Source organism: Halichoerus grypus, chromosome 10 (assembly GCF_964656455.1).
Source record: "Halichoerus grypus chromosome 10, mHalGry1.hap1.1, whole genome shotgun sequence".
Lineage (NCBI taxonomy): Eukaryota > Metazoa > Chordata > Mammalia > Carnivora > Phocidae > Halichoerus > Halichoerus grypus.
Genome location: NC_135721.1, coordinates 113,759,578 through 113,778,378, shown reverse-complemented (window position 1 = coordinate 113,778,378; position 18,801 = coordinate 113,759,578). Strand labels below are relative to the sequence as shown.

At 51.5% G+C, this 18,801-nt stretch overlaps 1 protein-coding gene across 5 annotated transcripts; it reads left to right on the top strand.

The window, feature by feature from the left end:
* The first annotated feature begins 577 nt into the window (after positions 1-577).
* SDCBP2 (syndecan binding protein 2) lies at positions 578-18,205 on the top strand. Of its 5 annotated transcripts, none has more exons than XM_078057079.1 (9): positions 578-703; positions 7,887-7,959; positions 8,613-8,667; positions 9,253-9,353; positions 14,186-14,344; positions 14,911-15,086; positions 15,166-15,307; positions 17,399-17,490; positions 17,714-18,205. In XM_078057079.1, exons 2-9 carry the CDS (start codon positions 7,906-7,908, stop codon positions 17,766-17,768), a joined length of 834 nt encoding a protein of 277 aa, XP_077913205.1. In that variant the 5' UTR covers positions 578-703; positions 7,887-7,905; the 3' UTR covers positions 17,769-18,205. The 5 variants fall into 5 exon arrangements, with proteins under 5 accessions (XP_077913205.1, XP_077913204.1, XP_035977650.2 ...); XM_078057078.1 differs by having other exon boundaries at positions 15,166-15,337; XM_036121757.2 differs by having other exon boundaries at positions 15,166-15,337; positions 17,342-17,490.
* Positions 18,206-18,801: the final 596 nt, after the last annotated feature.

The following is an 18,801-nucleotide window of genomic DNA, read 5'->3' as shown; positions in this document are numbered from 1 at the left end:
TCTTCCACAAATACGGATTTGTTTAGCCAGACCCCAGAGATGGGCACTGGGGATTTCTAGATTTCCCTATTATGGGCTCTGGGACTTCAATGTCTACTTGTTTACCATAGTAAATTACTAGAAGGGAAATGCTAGGTCACAAGTTATAGCCATTTTTTTTTTAAGATTTTATTTATTTATTTGACAGCGAGAGAGGGAACACAAGCAGGGGGAGCGGGAGAGGGAGAAGCAGGCTTCCCGCCGAGCAGGGAGCCCGATGCGGGGCTCGATCCCAGGACCCTGGGACCATGACCTGAGCCGAAGGCAGACGCTTAACCGACTGAGCCACCCAGGTGCCCCAGTTATGGCCATTTTTTAAGGCCCTGGATGCCCCTCAAACTGTCCTCATGTTCAGCAGGACTGGATGTCCAATCTAAATCCTCAAGTCAAGAAATCTTGGTTCCTACCCCTCTCACCAGCGGCTGCGAGCCCCTAACCCCACCTCCACATCTTGACTAAGGCCCAAGCCCTCCTCTGGGCCCGGTGACTTGCTTTGTTTATACACTCACAGGGCATTTACCTAGGTCCATCCGGGTGAGTCAGCTGACAGGGGAGCAGGCACCACCCTTCCCAGAGCAGGAACCTGGCTGGGACAAGGGCCACCTGCTTCCAGACTCTCTTGGCGGTGACTGGCAGAGGACGCTCGGCAGCACCTGGCCGGCAGGTAAGAGCCGGGGCCCATATTACCCAGAATGAGGTTAGTGAGGCTTGGTCTTTTGCCGTCTGGCCAGTCCTGACCCTTCTGGGGCCTCCCAGGCAGTTTTCTTTCAAGGTGCCTCCCTCTGGGGGCATAGTGTGAACGGGGGTCTCCTCTGACCCCTGCCCTGGGTCAGGTTTGAGGGCTGAGGGATCTTTATCCAGACGTCATAGGGGCCGCAGGCTCCTTGTAACCTCCTGTGGCAGCGCTCAGGAGATGCGGCCCACACCCTGCTCCTTGAAGGGGACCTTTGGAAGGCCAAGCAGAGTGGATTTCCACAGGGAACGGAGAGTATACGCCTCAGTTTCTGTTACGTCTCTGCCTGCAGCGGTTTCCACCCACTACCCTAAGTAGGCGAGGAAAAATCTGCCGGGGAACGCGGCCGGCAACTTGACCTCTCTCAGAACCGGTTTCCTCGTGTGGACACTGGAAACATCCCCACACAGCTGGGAGCACTGACTGAGCTAATGGAACCAAGGGGGACAGTCTGTGCCCTGCACACCGCAGAAAATGGAGCTTCAGGCGAGGCTGCTCTGCGGGGGAGGACGCTGCACTGGCTACTTACGTAGGGTGGCCCGAACTAACGAAAACAATTGTTTTTGTTTTTAAAGAGTTTTTCTCTGTTTTACATTTTCGATTTCCAAACTAGTAGCAATTCTCACACTACCATCACCATCACTGCTCCCTGGGGCTCCCTGTGTCCACCCTTGACCCTCTGGTCTGTTCTCCCAATGTTAGCCAAAGAGGGGCTGTTAAAATGTAAGTTGGACCATGTCACTCTGCTGCTCAATGTTCTCCAGTGGCTCCCATCTCGGCAGAGTAAATGCCAAATGCTGGCCATGGACCCCTGGGGACCTGGCCCGCTCACATCCTCCTCCACCTCCTCACCACTGCTCCCCCTCTGAACAAGACTCCAGTCTCATCGGCCAGATGGTCTCTAAACAAGAGGCACCCCCACCTCAGGGCCGCCGCGGTGGCCATGCCCTCATGTGCTCTTCCCTACCCCTTTAGGCTTTTACACAAGCCACTCGTCACTCCTGACCCGCAGTGAGGCCCTTCTGGACCTCTTGACACTCTACCCTCCATCCTGCTTTATCTTTCTCCCGATGACTTCCCATCACCTAACACAGCAAACACACTTCTCTAACCAGCTAGAAAGACACCCTCAAGGACAGACTTTCCTCTTGCTCACTGCCTCAGTACCTAGAACAGCACAGGGGCTTAGGCGCTCAGTAAATGTCCTGAATGAACAGCTAACGATGACTGCATGCCCTTTAAGTGCTAGGTACTGTGCTAAGTGAGCTCCATACATATCTTCTTTTTAAGGATCTTTAAATCTTCATGATAACTCTGTGATGCAAGTACTGTTATCCATATCACAAAGGAAGAGATGACACTCAAAAGGGACTTGTCCATGCTTGCTCTCACAAATTAGAGGCAGCAGTCTGAACCCAGTCCTGCCTGCCTACCACGTCTTGTTCCTGCTTTGCCTCTCAGGGGCCGGCATTCGGGAGCATCTGCATTCCCCAAAGAAGTTCACAGCTTTTCTCCAGCAGGCAGTAAAGCCTTGAAGAGAAGGGGGTATATGCTGGTGGCCTAGCAACAGCCTCTTCCTTTCTAACTCACCACATCACATCCCTGGGCTAATCTGGCCTTCAAGGAGCTATTCCTCTGACACTCTAACCCACGTTTCCCTCCCGCACACACTGTCTTCTGAAGGATGGATGAGTTGTCCACAGGAACAAGTAGGAGTCCCATAGTTTCAGCTCTTTGGAACAAGGTGTTCCAAAGGCGTGTTCTCATTCCAAAACCCAAAGATGGGAGCTGATGACCCCTTTCAGCCCTGCTGATCTCCAAGGACCTGACTGCTGGATTGCTGTGGGTGGTGTTACTGCTTTTATAAAAAAATACAGAGGTTCAGAGATGGAAATTCTGTAAAGTGCAGGGGAAAGGAAAATTCCTTTGAGAGAGATGGGTTATTTTCCTTTCACAGGAGCCAATTAATTGCAGGAAGCCAGCACTGCGCTGTGGGAACTGTTTCATTGTCAGATTGTAGGAAGCAGCCTTTTAATCTACCACATTAGGGCAGTGGTTTTTTTCTCCCTTTCTAGGCCCAGAGTTTCTCTTCAAAGGACTTTTTGGGGGCTTTCTCTTCCCTCTGTGTCTTGCTTTCCCATTCCTTTAAGAGTAACTGGATTCCTGCCCTGTGCCAGACACTGGGCTCAGCACCGGGGAGGGAAACAGGCAAATAAAAACACAGAGGAAATTCAATCCTAGGGAATGCAGAAGACCTTCCTCACAAGAAGTGCGTAATAAACATTAGCGGAATGAAGGATGAATAGGTGAATATGAGGTTCTGGGGTCTAGAGAAGGGAGGTCTGCCTAATTCTGTGAGTGTGTGTGGGTGTGGGGATTTGGGGGAAAGCTAAGAATTGGGGGAACAGGAGTTCACCAGATGAACGAGGGGGAGGGAGAAGGCGTGAATGTCATTCAAGACAGAGGGACAGGCACCTGAAGGAGGCATGAACTAGGAGTGTGAGTTCTAGTGTGAGCAGGCAGTCTGGAATGAATGACATGTAGGGTGAGTGTGGAAAAGTGAGAAGCTGTGACGGCAGATGGTGCCAGGAGTCAGGTCATGGAGAGCTGAATGCCAAGCTCAAGTTTAGAGATTTATCCTGAGGGCAAGAGCTGGGTAGGGCTTCAAGAGCAGGAGCTGAGGTTAACTCCCAGATTTCTGGCTCAGACCAGGGGGTGGACTTGGTAGGGCAGCTGTAGAGGGACAGCAATGCTAGGAAAAAAGGAGTTCAGTTTGAATAACCCGGGAGGTAGTAAAGATCTGGAAGGCAGCTGGACTCTTGGGTCTGGGCCTCCCTATAGTAGCACATTCCACACCCACTCTCTTCCTTCCTTCCTTCTTACAGAAGGCTTTCCTGGTCGCCGTAGCCTTTTGTCCTGCACTCCGTAAGCCAAACTGCCTGAATCCCTCATAAGGAGCAGTGGGTCCAATTCTGCTTTGGGAAGTGATCTGCCTGGCCAGGCACAAAACCCCTACTCTGGGTAGCGGGGCTCAATCACTCAAGCTACTCTCGGGTGGGATCCCAGAGTGAATCTGCGTAGAGTGGGGGCGGGGCACTTGCAGCTAAGCACCTAGTCAGAAGTCGGGGCCAGGCAAAAAAAAAACAAAAACAAAAACCTAGTGGGAGGGTCAGTGATGTCACAATGGGTAGGAACTGAAAGCGCTTCGGAAGCCTTACCGGGCGAGGGGGCTTCTATTCCAGCAACAGGCAGCGGGGAGCGCAGGCGTGTCTATACCCTCCTCCCCTCCCACAGCTGCCTTAGAAACAGAATCTTATCAGGCCGCAGGGAGCGGATCACCCGCACCCTCCCTCCTCTGGAAGCCGTAAATGGTCCTGTAGGGTCAGGGGCGTGGGGGGATACTCGCCCCTTTAAAGCTCGATTTGTTCCGCGCGGCCTCCAGTCCAGTAAAGAGGGGACAAGGGGCCCGATCGAGCCTCCCCATCCCTTACTCTGCTGCTTTACCTGACTTCTTTTTGTGGGTGGCGGCGCCAGCCATGGGCACCCGGAGAAACTAGCAATCCAGCCTGCTACCAACCCGCCCGACGAGGAGGCCGCCATGTTTCACCCTGCTGCCGCGCGGCAACCTGGGAGCCATCCGTAGCAGCGCGCAGGCCTGGGTGGGTGGGACGCATGCGTTTTAGACGCCGCAGCGCGCCCTAGCGGCCTGGAGGGGACTCTGCGCAGGTGCTGTAGCCCAGAGCAACCGGGAGACGTCACTTCCGGCAGGGTTCCGAGCGAAGGGTGTGTCGGAGTGGGAGTGGTTGGCGATTTTTGAGCGGTGCGACAGAAAGGGAAACTGAGTCCTGGGGGTGAAGAACAGGCTCTACGGCCCGTGGGGCTTTCCCCGGCCCCCGCATTTGTGGACTTTCTGCCTGGTTGCGCAAAGCGAGAAAACTGAGGCTGTGGGAGGAGGCGGGTTCGTCGCGAACGGTGGTTCCGGGTGGTGAACCAGCATGATGCCCTGTCGTTATTATACAGGCGGAACGCGGGCAATGAAAGTAATTTATAGTAGAAGAATATGCCCTTCACTTTGCAAAAGCTGAAACAGGATTACACCCAGATCGTGTTTGTACCTAACTCAAACTGAGTAAGTTTGGATTTAAGAGAAGACGGTATTCAACTGAATTTTGCCACAGTTTGTATTTGACGTCTCGAATCAAAGGCTAAGTATTTGTGTACAGGTGTGGAATTAGTACGACAGCCACGGTGCAGGCACAGATGGGCGTGTTCTGGTGACTCACCTGTGGTGAGAAGGATTGATACTGATTTTCCAAAATGGTGAACAAAACAAAGTATAACCTCCCTTGATTAACCTGGTATATGCATGTTTGGATAACATATTGCATATTAAAACCAGGAAGTACTGTATTTGTATATGAAACAGGTTACAAGCAGGCTTTATGCCCACGTGAAGTTTTGGGAGGACAGTTTGTTGTGATGAACGTTCTGCGTGTTCCAAGAAGTACAGGTCTCTGTTTCCTGCTTCCTAAATGTTAGTAATGTCCCCTCAGTCTTGTGACACCCAAAAATGCCCGCAGAAATTTCCAGTCTGTTCTTGGAAAACTACTGTTTTATTCAAATAACAATTTTTGCCACTGTGCATGTTTGCCGTTGTTGTGGTGGGGAGGTGTAGTGTGTGGTCAACGGGACACAGCCCCTGCCTGCCCTTGTGAGGTGGGGTCCAGTATGAGAAAATACCCAGATGTCAATCATATAATATGGTAAATAGCTTGACAGTAGAGAGCACAAGTCAGGGTTAGGAACATAAGAAGACCCAACCAACTAGCAGGGGGTCCTACGGCCTGAAAAAGGCAACCCAAGAAATAGCTTTTGAGCTAAACCTTCCAAAGAGCACCACGCAGGGAAGGGTGGTGTGCCAAGCAGATGGCCCAGGATGACTAAAATAGGTCCAGGGTCCCTGGTGCACAGTAGATACTCAAATGCTATGAGTGGTTAGACAGGTGATTGAATGAGGCACAGCCTATTTGCTGGCTGGGAGCCATTCCCCACTAGATCGTAACTGTTAAAAGGCAGGGGAATACCTGCTTCCTCATTCTGCCCAGAGCCCGAAACTGAGTTGGGACTCACCGAAGGTGGAGGTGGTGAAGGTCCCAGATACAGAGGAAGTGTGTGGTCCTGGCCTGTGAGTGATTTCTAGGAAGTGGATTTCTGGTTCTGCTCTCCCAGAGGGCAGCCACTAAAAATACAACTGCTGTGCTGCTTCAGTGGTAGAAAAAGCAGGGCAGGGGTGGCCTCTCGTTTTCACATAAGCTCTTCATGCGTGATCCTGGTAACAGGGCTTGCTCTTGGCGAATGGTACCTGCTGAGGACTGTCCCAAGAGAAAAATCTCCCAGAGTGTGTGCACAGTGAGGGAGGCCACAGGCAAAGGGGTTTATTCCCCCATATGGTCTACAGGAGGTCAGAGCCAGTCTTCCTCTCCCCCATGGGACAATCTCTGTCCTCTTGAGATGATCATTCCTGCCGCAAAGACCAGACTAGGGCAAGGATCTGGAGCTGCCTGCCTCCAGGGCCAAGCAGGGGATGTAAATTGCTGGCCGGGTACTTTGGGAACCAAGAAAGCACAGGCGGCTTCATCTAAGAGGCTGGCTGCAGCTCAGCCTGGACTGGGTGTCGCTGTGCATGACTCCTGCTCTTGCATTGCCAAATATTTTGACTTTTTAAAATAAAAATTAGAAGAGAAGAATTTTTTTATTCCCAGACTTTAAAATGTTGACACTAATTCAAATTTGAAAAAATGAGAAACAAGACTGAGAGGTGAATGAAATACATTTGGGACCTCTGGTCCTTGTTTCCTTCCTAGGAAGGTGGGAGGCTATCAGAGCAGGTGTACACAATAAAGGGGTGTCTGGAGTGGTCACAGGGAACTGAATGGGCTGCGCCAGGGGTGATGGGACTCCAGCCCTGCCCAGGTCCAGATCCTCTGGGCATCTCCCCTGAGTGACCCACAGGTGCCAAGGTCATCTTCATCCATCATTGCTCCTTCTCCTTCCTCTGCACCTGCTGCCTTCACCCCCCCCCCCATACACACCATTCCTTCTAACTTGCCATCAAATCCCTTCTCTCTCACATCCCACCCGTAACCCCCATGCTGTGGCAGATCGCCATCATCTCCTCCATCGCCACAAAATCCTCCAATGGTTCTTGCCTCCTCTTTTGTTCTCCAGATGGCAGGCAGTAGGCCCTTCTGCCTGAGCCTGGGATGTCTTACCCCTGCTTAGAGCCCCCTGGTGGCTCCCCACTGCTCTCAGTATCTAGCCCACATTCCCTAAAGTGGCCCACACAGACTTCTGATTCCTCCAGAGATTGGAACTGGTGGCTCACAGGCCAGATGCAAACAAGGTTTAATTTGACCTTGCAGAGTACTTCATACATTCAAACTAGTGGCCTAAATGCAAAACCTAAGACACTGCATTTAATAAGATCAGAACTTTACAAGGAGAAGAGTGGAAGCCTAGGCTAAGATCAAGGCTGGAAATGGGTGGTATACAGTAGGAGCTCAAATACGCAGAGGTGAACAGGGGTGTGAGGGGTAGGGGAGAGATTCTAAATGCCCTGCTGCCTTTCTGTTGTAATTAAGACCCCACCTACTTAACACTGGACCGAATTCTGTGTAGTTGGGGGATGATGCTGTATGCACCCCTAACAAAGGCCAGGTATGCAGCAGGTACTCACTATGAACCTGCTGGATTGAGTTTGGGTCTTGAGTGACCAGACCTTATAAGTCTGTCTGACCTTTGAAACATGGCAGGGAAGGACTTGATCCCTAGTCCTGCTCTTCCTGGCCAGCATGTCCTGGGTGGTCCCTGGGGTCTGGGGTCTAAAGCCCAGAGTCAGTTGAACAGATGGGGTAGAATTTTGCAAGGGTGGAGATCATGGGCTTGGGAATAAAACAGACTTGGGTTCAAACTCCACTCCCCCATCTCCAAAATGGGGATGATACCTTCCTGATTTCTTTCTCATCCTGAGAGTCCTGAGTGGCACACATGAACGGGAGGTAGACATCCATGCTTCCTCTCACCCCTCACCCCTTCTCACCCTCTGTGCCTGTAGGGTGTTCCAAGGAGCAGCCATGTCCACCCTGTACCCATCTCTGGAGGACCTGAAGTTGGACCAAGCCATTCAGGTAAGCCACTAGGCATGTGTTAGCCTAGGCCACCTCGAGGGGCCTTTGTGATTGCCCCAGGGTAAGTAGGGAGGCTTGTCTTGGAAGGTGCTGGGTGGTGGGTCCCTGGGCATGCAGGTCACCACTGCAGGACCTGCTAGTGGACAGGTGTCCAGAGGTTAAGGCAGTGGAGTTACAGCAGGAATGGAAAAGCCCAAACAGCAGACAGGCCTCCTTGTGCGTCCTAGCACTTCCTCTATCCCAGTTCAGGTAGCCTCCACTGTAGACAGGCTTCCAGAGTAAACCCCATGGGCATGGCCTTTGGCCTGCTCATCCCCAGACGCCCCTTTTTCCTTCCATTCATCTGTGGTTCCGGTGGGTTTTGAGAATTTGGGACTTCTTGACTGAGAATTTCATTGGGAGGTGGGCCTCAATGTTCTGGCTGCCTCAGGTAGTAAGCGGGTCATGACGTTTGGTGGGTTGCAGGCTACGGGGAGAACCTTCCCCAGAAACACGGACGTGTGCAGAGGCCACCTTTACACACCTCCAAGGTTCATGGATACCCCACCTTAGGCCCGCCAGCATAACTAATGCCCTGATCCCCAGGGAGCCCCAGGCTCCAAGGGTTCTGGGGGTCCTGGCCACAGCTGACCAGTGCTCCTCACCTCTCCCAGGCCCAGGCCAGAGCTGCACCCAGAATGCCTGCCCTGCCAGTCTCCCAGTCTTCAGGTGAGTGAGCCAGTCGACAGGGTGGGGTGCTCCTGACTGACAGTGACCTCTTGTGGCCACTTCCAGCACAGCCTCTTGCCTGCCCCTGTGCTGTGGGCTTCCTGAACATTTTATCCCCACCAGAACCCTTTGACGGGGACCCCGAGGAAACTGTGGCTTAGTGAGAGCATTAACTCCCCTGATTTGGGGCTCCCTTCTGTGGCTGAGTGAGGAGTCCAAGATGTTTGTGGTGGCCCCTTGAGTTGTTGGTGGCAGTCTTGATTCAGGTCCTGTGGCAGCTAAATTGACCTCAGGCTCACTCTTCCCTCCTTCCCTGCAGTTTCCTGGGAGCTGCCCTGGGGTCAGATGCCTGCCTCCCGCAGCCCCTGTGTCCCAGGCCGCTCCTGGGGAGACCCCTGCCCCTCAGCCCTTCTGAGGAGAGAACCCACATCACCAGCGAGTGTTCCCGTGCATTCTCGGGGATAAACAACATCCCCAGGCCCTGTTTCTTAATACAGATGAGTGGCCACGGGAGCCAGGCAGGTGTGGCCAAGTTCACGCCCCTGAGTAACACCTTTCCTCTTCCTTCCGTTCCCTTCCCGTCAGTTTTGTACCCAAGCCTGGCAGAATTGGAAAATTATATGGGTCTTTCCCTCTCCAGCCAAGAAGTCCAGCAGAACCTGCTTCAGATTCCAGAAGGTGCTAGTGTAGGTATTTGTCTCTTGCCTACTGTGGGCACAGAAAGTGCCAACTCTCCCTCCCTCTTGGTCTTGCCATTCGAGCAGACTGGAATCTCCTCTTCCCCGGCATGCCTGGGCTCTGTTTCTTCATGGCACTTTTCATTCTGAGCCATTGTTAAAAGTGCTGTGGGGTTTCCTGCAGACTTGGACACTGGAGGACCATTGCCTGACCTTTGACCTCTGGCTTCAGGCTGCTGGATGAGAAGGGAGGGCATTAAACCCAGCCTGAGCCTGGAGGCTTCTTTTTTTTTGACTATTTTATTTTATTTTATTTTTTTATTATGTTATGTTAATCACCATACATTACATCATTAGTTTTTGATGTAGTGTTCCATGATTCATTGTTTGCGTATTGCTCCATGCACTACGTGCCCTCCTTAATACCCATCACCAGGCTAACCCATCCCCCCACCCCCCTCCCCTCTAGAACCCTCAGTTTGTTTCTCAGAGTCCATAGTCTCTCATGGTTCGTCTCCCCATCCGGTTTCCCCCCCTTCATTCTTCCCCTCCTCCTATCTTCTTCTTCTTTTTTTTTTTTTTTAACATATAATGTATTATTTGTTTCAGAGGTACAGGTCTGTGATTCAACAGTCTTGCACAATTCACAGCGCTTACCATAGCACACACCCTCCCCAATGTCTATCACCCAGCCACCCCATCCCTCCCACCCCCCACCACTCCAGCAACCTTCAGTTTGTTTCCTGAGATTAGGAATTCCTCATATCAGTGAGGTCTGATTGACTTATTTTGCTCAGCATAATACCCTCCAGTTCCATCCACATCATTGCAAATGGCAAGATCTCATTCCTTTTGATGGCTGCATAATATTCCATTGTGTGTATATATGTGTGTGTGTGTGTGTGTGTGTATATATATATATATATATATATATATATATATATATACCACATCTTCTTTATCCATTCATCTGTCGATGGACATCTTGAGCCTGGAGGCTTCTAATGAAGGAGCTGCCTGTGCCTTGAGAGCTTTGCATGGATGGCAGAGCCGAGACGCGGAGCAGCTTATCACCCAGCTCTGGTCCCCAGATGAAGCGGCAATGCTTGCTTGATTCCTGTTTTCCATGGTTTTGGGGAGCAGGGGAAATCATGACACAGAAATGTTCCGTCCTCAAAATATGTTCATTTAGAGACCAGTCCCCACTCAAACCCCCTGCCAGTGGGCTCCAGCATCCCCGTGGGCCATTGGTCAGTGGGCTTGTCTGCAATCCTGTCCCCACATGGGTGAAAATTGGTGGCAGGGCCCAGCTGCAGGTCTTGCTGAGGCTGCGGGGTCTTATGAAGTGAGGGGGGTGAGGATGAGAACTGCCTTAGCTACTGGCAAATGAGGGTCTCACAGGAGAAAGTTGACCAGGATGGGGACGCCTGGGGCTCTGGGGTGCTGCTCCACATTGCCCCCCCCCCCCATAGTCATGCTGTGAAATACAAACAAGAAGCCAAGGAAGTCATGTGGTGTGTACCTCACTTGTAAGCCCTTGACTGAATTCCTCTTTGTTCCAATAGTGAGGACATGAGTGCATTTCACCTTAACATTGATAAAAATATGACAGATGAATTCATTTTTATAATTAAAAAAATTTATGTTTAGCTTTTTATTTTTAAATGATCATAGATTGCTGGGAGGTCCCAAAGATAGTACAGAGAAGGGTGCAGAAGTTTGTACCCTCCACCCAGTTTTCCCAGTGGTTCTGTGGGGGGGGCTGCATAACTGTAGGGTAAGGAAAGCAAGCATTTTGCCTTGGTCCAGTGAGTGTCTGTAGTTCTGTGTCACTTTGTCACCTGTATAGATGGACCCACGTAGGTACCAGTGTAACCAAGGCACAGATGAGTTCGTCACCACAGAGGTCTCCCTCAGGCTGGCCCTTCGCGATCATGCCCACCCTCTCCCCCTGACCTTCCCGAACCCCCTGGCCTCCACTAGTCTGTTTTCTGCCTCGATAATTTTGTTTCAGAATGTTATCTATGTGGAATCATATAGTGTTTTCAGATTGGCTTTTTCAACTCAGTGTAATGCCCTTGAAATTTTTCTAGGTTGTTCACTCTATTAATAGCTCGTCCCATTTTATTTATTTATTTGTTTGTTTTTATTTCATTTTATTTTAATTCCACTATAGTTAACCTACAGTGTTATATCAGTTCAGTACAATATAGTGATTCGGCAATTCTATACATCACCTGGGGCTCATCGCAACAAGTGTATGCTTAATCCCCATCCCGTGACCCCCACCTCCCACCCCCTCCCCAAGTTCATCCTGTTGTGTGGTATTCCATGGTATGGATGTACCGAGATTTGTTCAACCCACTGAGGGTCGTTTTCGTTGTTTCCAGTTTGGGGCTATTACAAACTAAGTTATTATGGATATTTGTGTACAGTTTTTTGTACGGACATAAGTTTTCATTTCTCTGGGATAAATGTCCAGGAGTGCAGTTGCTAGGTTGTATGATAAATGCATGTTTAAATTTTTAAAAGATACTGCCAAACTATTTTAAGAGTGGCTCTACCATTTTATTTTCCTGCCGGCAAAACGTGCTGCTCCAGTTTCTTCCCATCCTCGCCAGCTTCTCACTAATGTTAGCTGTCATGATAAGTGTGTAATGATGTCTCTTCACGGTCTCAGTTTGCATTTCCCCACTGGCTAGTGATGTTCAGCGTCTTGTCATGTGCTATTTACCAGCTGTAAATTCTTTTCAGTAAAATGCTCTTCATATGTTTTGTTCATTTTCTCAATGGATAGTTTGTTTTTTTTAAGTCAAGTTTTGAGAGTTCTTTATTCTAGAGTCCTTTGTCAGGTCTTTGTAAAAATTTTCTCCCAAGTGTAGCTTCTTTTTTCAACTTATTAAAAGGATCTCTGGCAGAGCAAAAGTTTTTAATTTTGATGAGGTTCCAATTTGTGGATCTTTTTTCTTTTTCTTTTTTCTTTTTTTTTTTTTTTTGTGAATCAGGCTTTGCTGGCCTGTCTGAAGACATTTACACCAAGCCTGAAATCCTGAAGATTTTCTCCCTTATTTTTATCTAAAACCTATGTTTTACATTTTTAAAAAAGATTGTATTTATTTATTTATTTGAGAGAGAGAGAGAGAGAGTGTGCGCGCGAGCAGGCAGGCGGAGGAGCCTAGGGAGAGGGAGATAATTTCCAGCCGTGAGCACAGAGCCCATTGTGGGGCTTGATCCCAGGACCCTAAGATCATGACACGAGCCGAAACCAAGAGTCAGATGCTTAACTGACTGAGCCACCCAGGCGCCCCATGTTTTACATTTAAATTTATGATGAAATTTGAGTTAATTTTTGTATAAGGTATGAAGCTTAGGTCAAGGTTCATATTTTTGTCTATGGATGTTCAACTAACTGCTCCTATCCCCTTTGTTGAAAAGACTATTTCTTGCCCATCGAACTGCTCTGGCACCTCTGTTAAAAAGCAGTTGGCCCTACTTGTGTGAGGCTATTTTTCAAGTCTTTGTCCTATTTCATTGATCCATGTGTCTGTCTCTCCACTGTTACCAAACTGTAGCTAAATAATAAGTCTTGACATTTGGTGGAGTGATTCTTCCTGCTTTATTCTTTTTGTCAAAATAGGTTTAGCTATTCTACTTCCTTTGTCTTTTCATATAGAGTTTAGATTAACCTTGCCTATATCTACAAAACATCTTGTAAAGATTTTGATAGAAATTGCATTAAATCTTTATATCAATTTGGGGACAATTGACAGCTTTACTATGTTCTTCTAATCCATGAATAGAAAATACCTTTCTATTTTTTTTAAAAAAAGATTTTATTTATTTATTTGACAGAGAGAGAGACACAGCAAGAGAGGGAACACAAGCAGGGGGAGAGGGAGAAGCAGGCTTCCTGCCGAGAAGGGAGCCCGATGCGGGGCTCGATCCCAGGACCCTGGGATCACGACCTGAGCCAAAGGCAGACGCTTAACGACTGAGCCACCCAGGCGCCCCCCTTTCCATTTATTTAGATCTCCTTTGATATCTTTTTATCAGTCATTTTTTGTTTTTGTTTTCAGTGTATAATTCCTACATATGTTTTGTTAGCTCTACTCCTATTTCTTATTTTTGAGTGATTATAGTTGGTAGTGTACTTTTAATTTCAGTTTCCATGTGCATGCTGTTCGTGTATAAAAAGTACAGTTGATTTTTGTGTGTTGATCTTGTATCCTGTGACTTTGCTGAACTCACTTATTAGTTTTAGGAGTTTATTGGTAGATTCCTGGGAATTTCCTAGTAGATCATCATATCATCAGCAAATATTTCTTTTCCAATCTGTATGCCTTTTATTTTCTTTTCTTGCCTTATTGCTCTGGCTAGTTATTCCAGTACCATATTTAATAGTAGTGGTGAGAGTGACATCCTAACTTGTTCTGGGCTTTAGGGGGAAAGCATTCATTTTTATACTTTTTGCTTACATTCTTTTCAAGACAAAAATCAAATCAAGTCCTTTTCCCCCCAATTGCTCCCTATTTGCTGCAAAATTTTATTTTTTAGTTGGATTTCAAAGGGGTCTTCTCCTGATACCAACGTGCCTTGCAAAATGAGGGTCCCTTTTCTGTATACCCATACTCTCTTGTCTCTCCTCGTATTCCTAGCTGTTTTTCAGAGACGTAGACTTTGATGCCCCCCAGTGGCTTCATGGAGCCATGTCCCCTAGCAGCCCCTGCAGAGAAGAGTATGGTCTGCAGATGGGATAGGGCCCAGGGACCACTGCATCCTTCTTTCCTCATCCTTACGAGGCCCCAGGGGCCAGCTGACCCCACCCTGGTGTCTGTATGCAGACGGTGGGCTCTGGCTCCTCGCTGGGCCAGCTGGTGGCACCACTGTCTGGGAGCAGCCTTGGCACACGGCGTGCGGAGATCAAGCCCGGGGTGCGTGAGATCCACCTGTGCAAGGATGAGCATGGCAAGACTGGGCTGCGGCTAAAGGCCATTGACCAGGTAGGGCTGGGGGCTGGGCAGGAGAGTAGGGGGCATTTCCCACACACATCTCCCACCAGCCTGGGAGGGGGCAGTGCGGGCCCTGTCCACAGTAAGGAAGGTGCAGAGCAGGCAGGTGAGCCAAGGCCTACCCAATCTCAAGCCCAGGCTCTTCCTCTCAATCTCCCTCCCCCAGGGCCTCAGGGCTGGTGCTGGGTTCCAGCAATAGGGACCATCCACCTACCCTTCCTGGGCTCCAACTACTCAGAGCCTCCCTTCCCCCCTGCCCTCCATCAGAGGGATCTGGCTTCCAGGCAGCTGTCTGTAGACAGTGGAAGCCAGGGGCGCCAATGCCATTGTAAGAAGCCAGGCAGTCTGGGGGCTGGGGGTGCAGCCTCCAGCCAGGGTTGAAAGCCTGACTCAGCTGCTCCCTGGCTATGTGGCCTGGAGTGTTTCCTCCCCAGGGAAATGGGGTAACCGCTGTCCTGCCCACACAGAGCTGTAGCTCCTAGATGATCAGGAGCACAGCCACAGGAGGGACCTGGGCTCAGAGTGGGCTGCGGAGCTGATGGTGGGTCCTCCTCCAGGGGCTCTTCGTGCAGCTGGTGAAGGCCAACAGCCCTGCGTCTCTCGTGGGGCTGCGCTTTGGGGATCAGATCCTGCAGATTGACGGGCGTGACTGTGCCGGGTGGAGCACGGACAGAGCCCACCGGGTGCTGAAGAGGGCATCGGCCGAGAAGATTGTCATGGTCGCTCGGGACAGGTGGGTAGCCGGGCCCCCAGAGCCTCCCTGTCTGGCCCCAGCCACGTCCCAGGCCCAGCTCACTGTCTCTCTCCGCCAGGCCCTTCCAGCGGACCATCACCATGCACAAGGACAGCATGGGCCACATCGGCTTTGTCATCAAGAAGGGGAAGGTCATCTCTGTGGTCAAAGGGAGTTCTGCGGCCCGCAACGGGCTCCTCACCAACCACACCATGTGCGAGGTGAACGGGCAGAACGTCATCGGGCTGAAGGTAGGCCAGCGGCTGTGCCCTGGCCCGGGGGCTGCAGTGGCTGAGAGCTTGCTGGGTGGACGGAAGGTTCATGTCTGCAGGCCAGCTGCTGTCCCCATCCGAGCCTCAGGTCCCTCATCCTCCAGTTGCTGTGGGGGCTCACTGAGATGAGGTAGGTAGAGCTCTGAGCACAGTGCCAGGCCCGTGGTAAGTGCTCAGTAAATATGAGCTACTGTCACCAACGCGTGGAGGCCAGATGAGAGGCGAGGAGGGGGTGAGGGCAGGCGGCAGGACAGGGTGCCGGGGGAGGGGCAGCTGACTGTGTGGACGCCTCCTTCCTCCGCGCGGCGCTTCTGTCTGCATGCGGGCTCACAGTCCGTAGTGGAATATTTGAGAACATTGCTGCTCAGAAACATACTTCTGACCTCTGTTCATCTTTTGAGGGTGTGTGTGTGGGGTGAGTTTTATTTATTTTTTATTTATTTATTTATTTTTTATTTTTTTAAAGATTTTATTTATTTATTTGAGAGAGAGAATGAGATAGAGACAGAGAGCATGAGAGGGGGGAGGGTCAGAGGGAGAAGCAGACTCCCTGCTGAGCAGGGAGCCCGATGTGGGACTCGATCCCGGGACTCCAGGATCATGACCTGAGCCAAAGGCAGTCGCTTAACGAACTGAGCCACCCAGGCGCCCGAGTTTTATTTTTTAAAGCAAGAAAGAACAAGGGGTCCAGGGTCTAGTGGACCCTGACCGAGGGGTGGGCGCCTTCAGGGACCAGGGATGATGAGTCATGTGGCTTTTGGTCCCTGAACAGGTGAAAGTGGTTTGAGCCTGACTCGCTGCCGCCAGGACCGAGAGCAGGGCTCCCCTGACCGACACAGCCTGGGCAGTGGCATCTCGTTCCGCTGCCGGCACAGGCTTCGAAGCCACTTCTCCACCCCTATTGAGGGCCATCACCAAGCCATTCCTGCCCCATAGCTGCTGCCCGTGCTCAGCAGTCTCCCCACCTTCGTTGGAGGCTTGCTCTGGGGGCTCATGAGCATTGTGATCAGGAAGTTCTTCCTGGCGGGTGTCTAAGATCCCTACCCCTGCATTTCTCCCCCCACCCAGGGCTCAGGCATGACCATCCAAAGGGAGCCCTTTATCCCTAAACAGTTGACTCCGCCAGTACGGATTCTGAGTCGCTGTCTCTCTCTGGATCTAGCAAATCCACTCCTTTCAAAGCATTCCAGTTCTTTGATCTTAACTCTTCCAGAGAGCAGTCGTGCTACAATGTGCTGCAGAGTCTCTCTTCCTCCCCGAAGGCTCAGGGCATCGTGATGAACTTGTCCGTTATCCTGGCAAACCGTGGTGCTTCGAGCCTCTGAGGACAGGGGCTCTCCCTTTCCTGAATGGCCCCACATAGCTGTGCTTTGTGAGATGGGTTGTCTCCTGAAAGCGGATCCATTTCCACCCTGTGGCTGTCACTAGGCCCATCTAGCTTGTCTTTGCCGCTTGTCCCGCAACAACCGAGTGCATAAGCAGGTTAGGTATATGTGGACAGTCCCTAGTCTCTGAGTAAGGGCCGGAAGCTCTTGTGTGGCCATGCCTCCGAGTTTGGTCTATTTGGCCCAGTTTGCGTAAAGCCTTGTCCTTTCTTGTTCTCCCCCTGGTCTGAATGGCGTCTGCAGACCTTCCTCTCTTTACTGGGCAGCAAGGTGTAAGACGAAGAGGGCCCATGAGGGCTCTGCTGGGCTGGCGGCCAACAGGAGCCCAGTGGGTGGGTGGCTGCACCTGATGGCCCCCACTGCATGGTAATTTTCCCTGTGCTTTGGGGCCAGAGCCTGAGGGTGACTGACTCCCACAGACAGGCCTTCAGGGGGAGGGCAGGGAGGGGCGTGCCCGCTTTTCCTGCAGAGATCCTCAGGTCAGGGGACTTATGCTCTTGCTCAAGCAAGGCTGCTCCAGGGTTTCTGCCCGAGACCCCCACCTGATGGCAGCAGGGTCCTCTAGCGGGGGGCCGTGCTGACTGCCCCCCCCCTGCAGAGGTGCCTCGGAGTCGCCCCTGGCCCCAGGGTGACCGCTCACTCACCTCCTCTCCAGGACAAAGAAGTCACAGAGATTCTGGCCATGGCCAGGAACGTTGTCACCTTGACGGTCATCCCCACCGTGATCTACGAGCACATGGTCAAAAAGTAAGGCTGCCCCCCTCCTGCCTTCTCCCTCACCTCCCCGCCTCCCACCACACCAGCCTCCTCCCTCCCCTGCCCTCCCTTCCCAGGGGCAGGTGGCTGGTGGCTCCCAGTGGGAGCCCTGAAAGCCTTAGAAGTGGAAATGAAGGCCCCCTGGGGATTTGCCGGCTAGTGGGGAGGAGAACCTGCTGCCAGTTTTGGCGACTGTCCTTGTTGCTGTATCTAGGTTGTCCCCGACCCTGCTCCACCACGCCATGGACCACTCGATCCCAGATGTCTGAAGCCAGAGGAGGGCCGTTCAGCCGGCTCACCCTCCCACCGTCCTGCAGGAAAGGGCAGAGTCGTCCGAGGACAGGTGTGGGGGGAGGCCGGCTGCCTGGGGCGGGGCTGTCCTGAGGGGGCGCACGCAGACCTCCTCGGAGCCTCAGACTCGGAGCCTCGGAGCTGCGCTGGGGCCCACAGGCGGTGACTCTCTGTGCGGTTGAAATGGGTTGAAATGCGGCTCACGTAGGCAAGCCGGCCAAACACTTCTTAAAGTTGCAGCTGGGTCCCTTGCAAGACTTTTGCTGCCTCTACCAGAAAAACAGTTTGACGTTTTAAGAGAACACGACCTCGTTCTTTGTGAGAATTTTTTCTTTTCCCCTTGCTTGCTGTGTCACAAACTGTACGTAGTTACAACCTTCACTTCTTTTGAATAAAGATTTGCTTTTAAATACAAGCCCTTCTTCAAAAGTAATTGAAAATTCCAGAAACCTTGGTCCCATGACATGCCAGGCCTGGTTTTCTTCTAAGACACATGGTCTCTGAGAGCAGAGATTTGGCTCGGCCACCATCACGTGCTGCCTGCAGGGGTGACTGGAGGCGCAGGGACTGGAGAGGGGGAGCCGTGAGGGACTCTGGAGGAGGGACACTGGCTTTGGAGCACCCCTGCTTAACCTGCTTCTGCATCTGCAGAGCAGATAGGGGGTCCACGTCAGGGGTGCCGGAGGGGATGAGGTGCGCTTACAGGCCCCAGCAGGGCTAACCCGCAGTGGGGATCTTCTAGATCCTAGATCCTTTGTGTGACCCAGGAGGGGGGTGACTCTCAGCTGCTGGGACAGGCGCATGGCAGCGCTGAGCCAGCATGCGGCTCTCTGGTTCCCGCAACCTCAGAAAGGATCTCTTTCCCCTCAGCCCTTCCCTGTGTGTTCACTGTGCCTCCCAGCTTGGCAGGGATGGTTTGAGCCCCCTGCCTCGCTCCTCGGGGTGGAGAGGAAACACAATATAAAGAAAACAGGCCCAGGGTCTTGCTGTGTTCTCATGCTTTAATTCAGA

Excerpts from the sequence above, each read along its gene's own strand:
- SDCBP2 (XM_036121757.2), top strand. The coding sequence starts at position 7,906 with ATGTCCACCCTGTACCCATCTCTGGAGGACCTGAAGTTGGACCAAGCC. Across the intron at positions 9,354-14,185 it reads AGATTCCAGAAGGTGCTAGT|ACGGTGGGCTCTGGCTCCTC; the intron begins GTAGGTATTTGT and ends GTCTGTATGCAG. Across the intron at positions 15,087-15,165 it reads GTCATGGTCGCTCGGGACAG|GCCCTTCCAGCGGACCATCA; the intron begins GTGGGTAGCCGG and ends TCTCTCCGCCAG.